The sequence below is a fragment of the Ipomoea triloba genome, chromosome 8 (assembly GCF_003576645.1).
Source record: "Ipomoea triloba cultivar NCNSP0323 chromosome 8, ASM357664v1".
Taxonomy (NCBI): Eukaryota; Viridiplantae; Streptophyta; class Magnoliopsida; order Solanales; family Convolvulaceae; genus Ipomoea; species Ipomoea triloba.
Window position 1 is genome coordinate 15,533,151 of NC_044923.1, and position 13,902 is coordinate 15,547,052.

The 13,902-nt window shown below is 34.5% G+C and overlaps 1 protein-coding gene and 1 long non-coding RNA gene across 7 annotated transcripts; both read right to left on the reverse strand.

The window, feature by feature from the left end:
* On the reverse strand, positions 1 to 7,551 carry LOC116027473. Of its 6 annotated transcripts, none has more exons than XR_004099977.1 (6): positions 7,294 to 7,551; positions 6,768 to 7,112; positions 5,951 to 6,094; positions 3,577 to 4,139; positions 641 to 774; positions 1 to 342 (listed from the first exon to the last, which is right to left on the reverse strand). It is a non-coding gene; the product is annotated as an uncharacterized LOC116027473 (long non-coding RNA). The 6 variants fall into 6 exon arrangements; XR_004099979.1 differs by lacking the exon at positions 6,768 to 7,112 and adding an exon at positions 2,757 to 2,873 and having other exon boundaries at positions 7,294 to 7,549; XR_004099976.1 differs by lacking the exon at positions 6,768 to 7,112 and having other exon boundaries at positions 3,577 to 3,923; positions 4,022 to 4,139; positions 7,294 to 7,540.
* Positions 7,552 to 9,755: 2,204 nt separating this feature from the next.
* On the reverse strand, positions 9,756 to 11,291 carry LOC116027650 (F-box/kelch-repeat protein At1g23390). The gene has a single exon (XM_031269355.1). It carries the CDS (start codon positions 11,184 to 11,186, stop codon positions 10,074 to 10,076), a length of 1,113 nt encoding a protein of 370 aa, XP_031125215.1. The 5' UTR covers positions 11,187 to 11,291; the 3' UTR covers positions 9,756 to 10,073.
* Positions 11,292 to 13,902: the final 2,611 nt, after the last annotated feature.

The window sequence follows — 13,902 nt, forward strand, 5'->3', positions numbered from 1 at the left end:
TTATTATTTAAAATTATTAATAATTTAATAGACATAAAAGCATTCAAATGTTCAATATTCTAAAAGTTTACACTTCACATGACAATCCATCAATACACAAATCCACAATGATAAAAATCCAAAAGACATCAAACATCATAAACACATCAAACATAACCACATAGTAATATAGTGTCTCAAAATCTAAAATCCAAAGTCCAAACATAACAACTAACAACAATATGGTCTTCAATTCAATCCACTCTTCAAGTCTTCAAAATAGTGTATAAATAATGAATGTTACTGCTGAAAACTCGGATGGAACAGGGATAATTTCTTCAACAACATTAATATCACCATCATCTATACATTAACATCAATTAAAATAATCAAAACATAATAATCAAAACATAATAACCATAATAATTGAATCATAAGAAAATTAAAAAATTTAAAGTAAAAATCTATTTTACTCGGGGGTTCAAAATCGCATATCTAATTGTGAGCACAAAACAATGCTTGAACATTTGAAGGAAGCATACAATTTTGGTATTTGTTCAACACACGACCTCTTATACTAAAAGTTGATTCCAATGCCGCAATAGTGATAGGAATACTTAATATATCGCATTCCATGCAAGATAATTCATTGAAAAGGTACCTATTTTCCTTCCAAAATTTCAAGATATCCATATCAGCAAACATCTTCATGTCCTTCTGTGGTTCATCCAAATACACATCCAATGCAGATTTTCCATTATCCACATCATCTTGGTTACAATATTCAACAAATTCCTATACCATTTATAAGTATAAAAATATTAAAAAGTGTTATAACAATATATAATAAAAGAATAACAAAAATGGCACAAAAAATAACAACTTATATCAATCATTTTATCACTTATTTCTTCTATTCTTGCATTTTCACATGGAGGAGTGGTCGAAGTTGAAGAACTATAGGCCCCGGTCATAGAATTGCTTTTATATGCTTCAAAGAGCATATACAAATTGCTTTTCACATAATCCAACTTTTGCTTGCAAGTATTTGGATCTAATTTTTTGAAGCAAAATTCCAAAAGCTTAAATTTCATTCTTGGATCAAATATCGCTCCCATAGCAAGAATAACACTATATTGTTCCAAATATTTTTCAAACTTCACTCTTATGTTATTACTAGCTATGTTTCTAATAACCACATTTTCATTATTCAAATTTCTTTTCAACACAAGCTCAATTTTCAAAACTTGCAAAAGCATAAGTCGAGCCTGAAATCAATTTTGTAATTTCATTGAAAGGCATAAAAAATTCACAAATCTTTTCACCCCTAACCCACTCCTTATTTGAAGGAGAACGCTTTAAATTTGTGTCAAACAAGTGAAAACTACTAAAAGCACGTCGATATTTAATAGCACTATCAAGCATAAGATAAGTTGAGTTCCATCTAGTGGGCGCATCTGTTGGCACTATTGAGTGTTGTTGAAACCAGTGCTGTTGAAAGTCACGCACATAGACAACAACAACCGTTAAAAACCGTTGTTTATTGAGTATTGTTGAAACCGGTGTTGTTAAAAGTCACAGGCATAAACAACGATTTTTAACTGTTGTCTTTTCTATATAAGACAACGAATATTAACTGTTATCTATTGTGTGTTTTTAAAACAAGTGTTGTTGAATGTTACTTGCATAGACAACAGTTTTTAACAGTTGTCTTTTATATATAAGACAACATTTAAAAAAACCATTGTCTATTGAATGTTGTTAAAATTTGTGTTGTTAAAAATTACGCACATAAACAAAGGTTTTTAATTGTTGTCTTATATATTAAAGACAACGGTTAAAGAACATTGTATTTTGGCTCATGTTCATAGACAACAGTTAAAAATGGTTGTGTTTATTCATAACTAGTTGTCTTCAACATGTTTTCATTTTAAGCATAGTATAAACAAATACCTAACATTTAAAGGATGCAATTTACTTTCTTTTTTTTTTGAATACTATTGACTCTCACTTGGGAGGGCCACAGCTATGCCGCTTGGCCACAAGGCCTTTGGCAGAGAGAATTTACTTAGATTCAATATAACCAAAAATTATTTACTCCACCAATAGAACAATTGCTTATAATAACAAGGCTAGTAATTAGAGGTAGACCTTCTGCAATAATACTTTGTGTGTACTATAGATCCCTTACAATAGTGTCAGTTACTCAATTGATTATTGGTTCAGATATTTTTAATCATGTTATATTGGATGCAAGTTTGGTCCAGATATCGGATATCGAAATTTCACATATATTACTATATTAGAATTCAAAATAAAAATTATATATTATATACATGTCATTCAAATGAATATATCCAAACATATTTTAAATATTAATATTATCTAAATTAAATTTTATGTTAACTTAATAGATTATTAGATCAGATATATTTTTATTTATGTTATATATAGATATAAATTTGGTTCGGATATCAAATGTAACTTTTTTTTTTTTTACATATATTGGACTTAAAATTAAAAATTATATTTATTCTATTTAAACCAAATATATTTTAAAATATTTTAAATATAAGGTCTAAAAATCAATCGAAATTAAACTTATTTTTAATTTTATAACGTTAATCTAAAAAAATAAATTTGAAAAAATAAGTGTTAGTAAACAAGTTTTCTAAACAAAAAATAGAGAATGAAAAACTGAGAATGAAAACTGAAAAATTAGAAAACAGAAAACAGAAAACAGTTTTCTGTTAGTAAACAGACCCTCCGTTTCTCACCTTAATTGTCATCTGGAACTTTCCTAAGATTTATTCCAATCCCAGTCATATCATATCTCACCATATTGGAGAACTTTCAGAAGTGATGGTAGTAATATATGCCATGGAATAAAAACACTGAAAGGTTTGATAGTAAACATGCATTTAGAACATTAAAAAATTAAAACTAAGTAATAGGCAATATAGGTAAACCAATTCCAATCAACTCTAGCAAATTATGAAGGCACGACAATCATAGAGAGTGAAAATATATAAAAACTATAAAAAGAAAAATTTTCACCTAAAATTATGTATGTTTTTATGATGTTCCCCTATAATGGTAAACAAGAAAGTAGAAAATAATATATTAAGTTTGAATATGAAAGTAATACTAAATTGAATTCATCAGCAACACCAAATTAACTGGTTCAATGCACATGAAAAAATAAGATAACAGATATAGTAATTGGCAATGAAAACATTCAATATGATTAATCAGAAACAACAATTGACTATTTGTTTCCTTAATCTATAACAAGACTGTACATTTCAACTTTTCTTGAGCATAATAAGTCAAAGTACATGAGCCTTATACCTCTACAAGCAGTTAGGGCTAAAGTAAACGAAGAAGCAGGAAGGAAAAGAAAGAAGCACCGATTAGCCCAATTCGCAAAATCAATGAGAAAATACTAATGATAAAAGACAAACATAAACATATTGGAGACACTTTAGTTTGCAGAATTGTATAAATCGAAGCAGAAACAATAAAACTAGAAAAGTGAAGAATATTAAAAAAATGGAATTTAGGGATTAGGGCTTAAATTTGAGTAATAGAACTAACCTTTAGCTAGTAGAGATGGCGAAGGCGACGACGACGGAGATGGCGATCGGTACGAGCGACGACAACTGGAATAGGTATGTGCTGTCTCGACGGTGGCGGGAGGAGAGCGGGAAGCAGAAGAGAGGTTTTGGAATAGGTGTGTGCTTAGAGAGAGGGTTCTAAGCAGAAGAGAGGTTCTGAACTAATGAGATGGGAGGAGAGTGGGAAGACGAAATTTTTGCAAAGATTTTCATTAATAGATCAAAATAGGATAATTTGTTCATGTTTTGCACTACACAACTGTATTAGAAAAAGGATGATTGGAGACTCAGCTTTTAGAGTTATTGACGAAGATCCTTAATTCATACCTATAGATATTTTTCAAGATGTTAGTTGAAGAGGTGTAGAAGAAATGATAACTCAAGAGATGACAAGTATTTGCAATGAGACCACCAGACTTAATTACTTGGTGAACCATCACTAAGCCTGCCTTGCTTGGGGTGTTGTTGCCACTCCACAAAGAACCCTCGGCCCTGTTGGGTGCGCCATAGCCGGAGGGCCAGGCTAGTGGCAAGTTTGTAAATCTGCCCGCCCAAAAAATTGGGTTTAAATATTAGGTGCAGCTTCTTTGTAAACAAGTGATGAAGTAGCTTGGTGGTTTAGTTCATGTGTGTTATGTGCGAGGGTGCGAGTTTGATTTTTCTTGGAAGCATCTTCTATAAAATAAGCAGCAATGGTTAAATAAAACCATTGTCCTTTTTATTTTAAAAAAACTATTGTCTTTGAAGTGTTGTGTATTAAAATGCACTTAACAACACACCAACGACAATGGCTAAATAAAACTGTTGTCTTTAAAAAAATAGACGCGCAAAGACAACGGTTTAAAAACCCGTTATCTTTGTAGTGCTATGTATTCAAGTGCACTTAAAGACAACACACCAACAACAACTGTTAAATAAAATCGTTGTCTAAATAAATAAAAAAACAGGAGCACAAAGACAACAGTTTTAATAAACTGTTGACTTTGAAGTGTTGTCTATTCAAGCGTGCTTAAAGACAACACACAAACAACAACAGTTAAATAAAATCGTTGTCTTTAAAAAAAAACCACGCAAAGGCAACAGTTTTAAATAATCGTTATCTTTGTAGTGTTGTGTATTCAAGTGCACTTAAAGACAACACACTAACGACAACGGTTACATAAAACTGTTGTCTGTTATTTAAAAAGAATGCACATAGACAACGATTTTTAAAAACATTTGTCTTTGTGGTGTTATCTTTTGACAAAATGCACAAAGACAACACACTAAAGACAACGGTTTGGTAAAAGTGTTGTCTTTGATAAAAGTGTTGTGTCAAAGACAACGGTTTTGTCCAAAATTGTTGTCTTTTACACAAAAGACAACACTTTTGTCAAAAGCTGTTGCCTTTTTAGTGTTGTTTATGTGCATTTTTCTTGTAGTGAAACCAACTTTAAATTGAAGACCAACTGTCTCAACACATTCTTCAAAAACTTTCATCCTCCCCTTCGTCCCTATTTCACACTATTTCACAATATCCCAAATTTTATTCAAAGCATCACCCACCACTTTCAACCCATCTTATACAATAAGATTCAATATATGTGCAGAACATCTCACATGAAAAAAATTCCTCATTACACAAAAAATCATTTTGCAAACAAAGTTGTCATTTCAAGATATTTTACATAGTATCGGTAGCAGAAACATTATCCAATGTAAGAGAAAAAAATTTATTCTCTATTCCCCACTCTTCCAAACAATCTAGAAGCTTCCTAGCTAACTGAATACCAGTATGTGGGGGAGGCATAGCACAAAATGATAATATCTTTTTGTTTAACTTCCAATTATTATCAATATAATGAGCAGTTAAGAAAATATATCCCTCAATTCTGCATGTTGTCCAAAGATCAGAAGTCAAGCAAATTCTACTAGGCGTTCTTTTCAAGATTCTTTTCAGTTTCTCTTTTTCTTTCTCATAAAACTTGTAAACATTTGTTGTTGTATTCCTACTTATGAATTAGAAATCAGAATTCAAATACTTGTGCAACTCTCTAATTTTCTTATATTCAACAAAATAATATAGCAAATCATGTTCAATGATGCTCATGCTTATCATCTCACAAACAACATTATATGATCAATTTTTTTGGCATGCAACTTTCCTTCCTTATCAATTAATATAGAATCCACATCATTATATTTAGGCTTTACTTTGCAAGAAGATAAATGACGGGATAAAGTTGATGTTCCATATTTGTGTGACCCCATCACATAATCTTTATAACAATATTTGCACATAGCCCTTTGTTTACCACTACTTTGAATTATATCAAAATGATTCCACATATATGAAGTAAGGCGTCTTTTTGTACCTCTTTGTTGTGATTCTAAATTTTCAATTTGTTTTGAAGGTTCAACTTCAGCTGGTCTGTCCCCTGGCATATCAACTTTGCAATCAACATTGATATTAGTGTTTGGAGAACTTTATTCTTGAGATGTATCCATTTTTGGTCTCCCTACCATTAAAAATTAAAAATAACAAAGGCTTTAAATGGATGATGATATACTAATAATCTGATATGCACAGGCACAAAATTTTAAAGTTGTACTGTAATTAAGAAATTAAAATATATACTATATAGAAGATAGAACCTGCTAATCTGCTATAGTGCTATATATACTAATAATCTAATATACATATTGTGTAATTGAGTAATTTAACTATTTAAGTTCATATTATATACAATAATTAATAATACAACCTGCTAATCTGATATAGTTCTATATACAATAATACAATATGCTAATATGCTACAGTGCTATATGTTGAAAAATAGATCATTCAAATAGAAGGCTTGTTGGTCCAACTCTTTCCTTCTAAGTTTTCTTGTCCGCACAACACAACATTGGTTTTTGTGGATGTTGTTTCTGCATTCCAAATGAGTGGATGGTATGCTTTGTGAGTGAGTGATGCTGCATGAATCATGGGTCTTCATGGCTGAGATACAAATTGTGTACTAGTATATAAATGAAGATTCATTTATTCATTAAGACACACAAAAATTAATTCTTTCTCCTTTTATTTTCCAATCACTTCTCGTAGTTGTTTAAGCAAAGTCAGGTTCACCAGCGCGCTATAACTGGTGTAAGTTAAGCGTAGTTAGTCTATGTAACCTGTTAGAAGCATACCGGGACTCTTGACTGCACCGTCACCGGGCAAATAACGCTTTTAAAGCAGTGTTATTTTAACACGGCACAGACTTCATTTTCTGCTTTAGTTGTTCTCCTTTTCCTAGAGAGTATGAGGATTAGTTGACGTTGCCACAATTTCCCAAAAGTTAAAAGCGTTATTTGAGCAATAGTCAATCCTCGGTGCGATGGCTCCTTCTGTCATACTCGATTTATCCAAGATAACCGCCCTCGATAGGAATAATTACAGGCGGTGGGCACAAAGGATGTTTATACTCTTCGAACAACTGAAACTAGTCTATGTGTTGTTCTGTGATCCCCCAAACCTGCTCAGCTAAGGTTCCCCTTTCAAGAACCAAGATAAATAAGTCCTGAATCGGATTAATACAATCTGCTATAGTGCTATATATACTAATCTGATGAACACAGTCACACAATCACAGATTATACATACAATTATACAAATATAACAAGATTTATATCTGAAAATTTAAATATTTAAACGAAAATATCAAGTGGTTCAAACCTGCGACGGTGGTGGCCAACGGCAGACTAGAGCGATGGTGGCCGGTGGCGTCAGGCAGTCAGGCAGTGACCTTCGAATCGCGGACTGCCGGTGGAGGGCAGGTGGCGTCAGGCGTGGTAGACTGTGGACGGGCGTGTGGGCTAGTGGCGGTGGGCGGTGGTGGCCGAATTGCAAATCGCAGTGATTGAGGAGAGGACGACTCGTGCAGACTGGTTTAGGAATTAGGACTTTAGTCTTTTTAGGGTTTAATTTTTTTTACTTTATTTATATTATTCCAGAATTCGTATAGATGTTTTGTTTTTAATAAAGGGCCTAGCCTGCAACCCGTGCGGGCTAGGCCCATTAGGCCCGCATTTTTACGGGCCAATCTTCTTGTGGCCCTAACCCGCTCCATAATTGGTCAACCCGCGGATTTCGACCTACTTTGAGACCCTAATCCTTATTATATACTAATTCATCATACAAAGGGAAAGGTTTGTTATTTAGTCTAGTAGCATCTTTGTGAGCCTGCATACAAAGAAAAGATTTAAACTTTTTATACACTGCATATATATACACGTACGACACTACATAATATATTCAGTACGAGACTATATAAAAATTGATGTAGTGCATATATATACATAGGAATGTGTGTGTGTGTATATATATATATAATGCATATACAAAGATAATACATGCTGTAGTAGATCAAATTACAAATCAGATTAGATATACAAATCAGATTAGATATGAAAAACTTTTAACTACATACGTGGATATTTTGATAAAGAATGTGTAATGGTAGCAGAGTCCAATTCCTTATATTTATAAGAGATTTTTAAATGGCAATGTGACACCAAAAAGGATAAATATGTAATTGAATAAAGTTGAAAGATTCTCAGTAAGCAACTAAGCTAGGAAAGAGAATCTCACCCCCTTAGGATAGATTTACTTTCCTTGATATCATGGAATGTGATTTCCTTTAACCTAAACTTTACTATACCAAAAATTACACCAAACATCAGAATAATTTTTCACCTTTTGAATTCTCATGAAAGTTTGAACTTCCCTAAGTAACAAATGCACTAAAAGAGAGATTAAACACAGAAAATTAGTAAGAACATTAATGAGCAAACTAGGCTCATGTATAATTGCGCAAATTATATTGTGGACCATGGTTCACAATGCATTGTGGACCATGATCATGGCTGATACTGTAGTTGTGTTGAACGGATAGTGCAGTTGTGTTGAAAAGATATTGCAGTTGTGTTGAAAGGAAACTGCAGTTGCGCGGAACAGAGACCGTTCAGCTGTTCAACACAACTGTAGTATCCGTTCAACACAACTGCAGTTTCAGACCGATGACACGACCTCTGTTCCGCGCAATTGCAGTTCCCTTTCAACACAACTGCAGTATCTGTTCAACACAACTGCAGTATCAGCCATGATTCATGGTCCACAATGCATTGTGGACCATGGTCCACGATATAACGACTAAGTATAATTGTGTGACCTACTACACAGACATAAATATAGAAAGAGACATTGCATATCTAATTGTTTGTGGACATAGTATCACTTAGCTATATATAGAAAGAGGCATTGCATTCTAATTGATTCTGGACATAGTATCACTTAGCTCTTTGAAACAAGTTTCATTTGATTGGCATTAAATGTTTCATTGTACTGTAATTATCTTAACATAACCATGTCACAGTTAAGGATTAGAGACAAAAGTCTTTAAGGATAAACATTGCAAACCTTAATCATTGTTGAAATTAGTCCTATGCGGTATTTTGTGAGATATAAATAATAATATAATACCAAAAAAATTTCGCTTTTATTGTATCTTGGTTTAATTCTTTGTCGCACTCTATCCAGGCTGCTCTATTGTATGACTTTTTAGATTTCACTTTTCTCAGACCTGTTTTTCAAAAATATCTCAATTTTTGCTTATTTCCTCTAACCTGATATTTATTTCATTTTCTTAGTTTATTTCAAAACTAATATTTAATTCCATCACATATAAACCAATTATTTCATTTTCACAAATTGTTGAAAATTAAAACCTCAGTGGTCCACCATGTATTTAAGTTGGTGGATATATTGGTGCAAATTGATCCCCATTTCAGCACTCACAACCGTGTGATATGTTACCAACAAAATAAGTTTTGAATTTTTCAATGACCAAAAAAAAAAAAAAACACTTGACAATTGAATAATGGATGAAGATGGAGTGACAAAATCAACCCAACTAATAAAAATTTTTTAAAAGAAAAAACAAACAAAGAAGATCAAACAAGTAATTTCAACTTCTTAAGTAGCCTGCACAGTCACACCTCCCCCAACTTTTTTCCTTTGGCTTCAGTTTCTCTTCACCTACCACCGTGTCACTTTCGTGGGCCCACCATCTAAAATAATGGCTATAGTTTGATTCAATCAATTTAGATTTAAAGATGCTCCTAATTTACATCGATACGTTACGTGTAACCATAATCTTTTTATAGAATTGTAACACAAGTACGTATTAACTTGCAATAAAAAGATAGAATCGCTCATTCCAGAAGTACCGAAAAGATGAAATCGCTCATTCCAGAAGCACCAGTAATGATATTTATCATTTTGACATAGAGCAAATGAGCTCAACTGTTTACTTTTCGAACCAAACATGAGATTGCGGATATGGTATCCCCTCAACCAAACAACCCAACATACAAATTTTCTTTTTTTACCAACATCCTTATACTCCAACCTGAGATGAGTAATAGATGTCATCGAACCACAAGGTACTTGACAATTTACATTTTAACTGTAAACATAGCCTTCTCCGATCCCATAGCTCGCCGCAATTCGGCCAGAGAAACTTCGGACGATGTTAACACCACTCTTTCCATTCTATTATTTCCGTCTCCGGCCACCGCATTCTTGAAGCTCCGCCACTCGCAGCCGCCGCCAGCGGCGGCGTCGAGCTCACACACCACCACCTCCTCCGCCTCCGACGCGTTGTATATGTGGGCGTAATCCCCCGACATACAGAGGCTAATGGAAGATATCCCAAATGTTTCGCTCTTCAATTTCTTGACAAAACCCGCCGGCATCTCGCCGATTTCTTGGTAGTCAAAGTTGTCGGTGTTGACTTCCCAAATTTTGATCCCTTCGATGTTCCCGATGTCGCCGATTGCTCCGACGAGGATTAGCCGGTTTTCGGAGGATCCGATGATGGAGAGAGAGACCCTTTGATCGGGGCGTAAATCGTAGGGTCCGGTCCAGTTTTTCGTCTCCGGGTCGAAGCAGTGGGTAGCGCCGGTGAGTTTCTCGGTGACAATTAGCTTACCGGCGGCGGTGGCGATTGAGAGCCACGTGGACGCCGACGAGTCTTTAAGAATCGCCGGCATGGACTCGCACGTCTCCCACGTGGCAGCCCCCACGTTGTAAATCTCCACGGCGAGGGGGTCGTCCTCGAAGTCGCACGTGCCGCCGGCGACGACGATGTAGCCGCCCACGTGCGCGACGATGGGGTCCGTGCGCCACACCTTCGGCGCGTCGACGTGGCGCCACGCGACGTTGAGCGCGTCGATGGAGAACGAAAACGTTGTCGGGGACAACATGTAAAGCAGGTTGGAGTGCGAGGAACGGAGCGCCGACACGTACTTGGCGGCCGGGTTCACAACCTCCACCCACGCGCAAGAGCGGTGGTCATAGGCGCGTGTCGACATCTCGTACGGCGACCGGGTGCTCTGCGTGTGAACCAACAGCCACGGCTTTGGCTTGTTGAGCCACCGGAGAGACGCCGTCACGGCGGAGTTCCACGACTTCGACACCACCGACGCCGGCACCAAGTCCACTAGCGGCAAGTACGAAAGTACCACTTCCAAAATGTCACCGTGAATTTGATCATTAGTTAAAGCCATTATACTCGAACGAACCTAAACAAACTGTGATCTGATTGATCGATTTTAAGGAAAGTGTGAACGATTTCTAAATTGTAAATTTGTAATAGGGTAATGGATAATGAGAAACTCGACTACCCTGCCTTGGATGGGTTTGAATTGGAGTATATATAGAGCATAGGGGTGGTGGGGGGAGTTGGTGAACATATATTTGCAAATATTTTATCTTATGAAATTGACATACCACTAAATATGTGTTGACCATTATCATATATTTGTATTTGTATATATGAGGTGTAATGTACGTATATTGTGCTGGTCTTTGAACGTGGCACTTACCATTCAAAAGCAACGGCTCCTTCAACAAAGGGAGGCTCAGCAACTTGCTCTTTATCCGAATCCCCTTGACTCAGTCCTCACCAAGTGTGCATCAACGCAGCACCTTCCCACCACCTTATCAATGGTTGGTAGTCATGACTTGTGGGGCAATCGTGATTAAGTTGGTTAAACTGTTAGTTGGTAATAATAAATTTTTTAATTCGACCTCCACTTAGGGATAATTATGACTCGGTTTGGTTTGAATTGAACTGGACTGTAATAATCGAATCGAAACTAGGACCATAAGGATGATTCTGGTTATGGTTTAAAATCGGTACCCAAAATGTTCAGGTTTCGAACCGGAAAAAGAAATAAAATAAAAGAAATTAATTGTTGAATTTGGACTATTTTAAAAATAAAAAATAGAATTTACAAACAAAAGAAAGGTTTGAACCGACGATTCAAACCGGAACTGTCGATTCAGGTAACATTTCCTAAAATCGTGAATCGACGGTTTGAAACCAGAACAGAATCACAGTCATATCTATCCCAGTAAAAACAGTCTATTGGTCGATTTACCTCATTGTGGTTCTTTATAGACTAGGGTAATAAGGCTAAGTTTAATTACTCAATGCATATTCTCGAATAGTGATCATTATAAATATCCACAATCCAATGAAATGAGTACGTATCGCTATAAATATCTACAAATTTAACTATATTAATGACAAAATAGCCACGCATTTACGAGAGAAATTGATTATAAATTACTGGTAAAGTTTACCCTTATTCTAAAACTTTATATGTTTGCTGTTTGCTCTCAAAAAAAAAAAATATGTTTGATGTTTTGTTAGGTAAGTTTATGGATGATGATTCCCCACTCCAGATTTGATCCAAAAATTTATGTACTAACTCGGTTAGTTCAACGAGTCAACAGATTCGAACCCACTCCCATCATCCATGTGGGAGTGTTAACCAGGACACCGAATACGACTAGACCACAAGGTCATTGACATAAATTATTGATATTTGTTACATTAAATGATAATATTAAGCAAAAGTCGAAATAATATCAGGGGGAATAGAGTTACATTATCCAAAAGGCTGGTTGCTACTTGCTAGGATAGTCAAGTATGATGGTCTCAATTGTCAAAATTTGGGGGTATTGAATGCAGTATCTCTCTCTCTCTCTCCCTCTCTTATTTGATTGATGATGTCTGTTAAATTATTGATTCATATGATTAATTAATACATATTTTATTTTTAGCATTTAATGATTTTCATTCAACTAATTATCACACCTATAATTGAAGGGTAATTAAGGGTTGGGATTCAATGCCCTACAATCCAAATGTTACCTAGCTACTGCTTCACTCAACATAATTTATATTGTTGACTAGGGTACACTACATTCAGTGTGGACCTTAGTCTACAGTGAACAATGTTTTAAATTATGTACATACAATTAACATATTATTTACTTTCAGTTAACAGATTATGTACATTTAATTTTGTATAATTATAACTGAATGTACATAATCTGTTAACCAAAAGTATATAATATGTTATATGTATTTACATAATTTAGCCAGGTTTTTCAATGTTCATGGTAGACCTTAATCCGCCGTAAAGCGATTGTTCGCTCAAATACTCTGTAGTTATTTAAAGGACCTTATTATTCAGACATTATCATATTTAATTCTTGGTTTTTAATTTGATAATATTTAGTTTGCCAGTGGCACCCGGTGTCCCAGTTAACACTCCTACATGGATGATGGGAGTGGGAGCCTCAGTGGAGGCAACTGTTGACTCTTTGTGCTTCAGTAGGTTGAGAAAGTAGTTATGAACAGATACTACTCCCTCTGTCTCATTTTACCTGTCCTATTTACTATTCATTGGTCAAACCAACTCTTCCTTCTTTGCTTATTTTCTTTAGTAATTTTTTATTATTTTTAAATTTAATTTTTTGTATTTAATAGTACTTTTCATGTAGTTTCTAAATATATAAATTTTATATATTAATGCTAAACTTAATAATATGAAAAATTAAATTAAAAATTACTTCAGTCAAGCCTCGTTAAACGAACCAGACATCCATTTTAGGACGGAGGTAGTACATTGTAACAGAGTCAGTAGTACTAAAAAAAAAAAAAAAGTTTGCCAATTTTGGTAACGTGATAACATTTAGTCTTTAGGTATAATTTTTGTCTAATTGCCTTTAATTTTGAAGACAAGTTGAGAACTTTACCATATTAATCTCATCGTATTGTTAAAAAAAAAATTTATAAGCGATGGGAAAAATTGTGTTTTTATCCTTCAGTTATAATTGTTATACAAATTTAGTCCTTCAGTATATGCCTGATCATCTTTAACTCCTAAATTATAAATGAAGTGGTGAGTTTAGTTCCTTAGGGACTAT

Excerpts from the sequence above, each read along its gene's own strand:
- LOC116027650 (XM_031269355.1), bottom strand. The coding sequence starts at position 11,186 with ATGGCTTTAACTAATGATCAAATTCACGGTGACATTTTGGAAGTGGTA.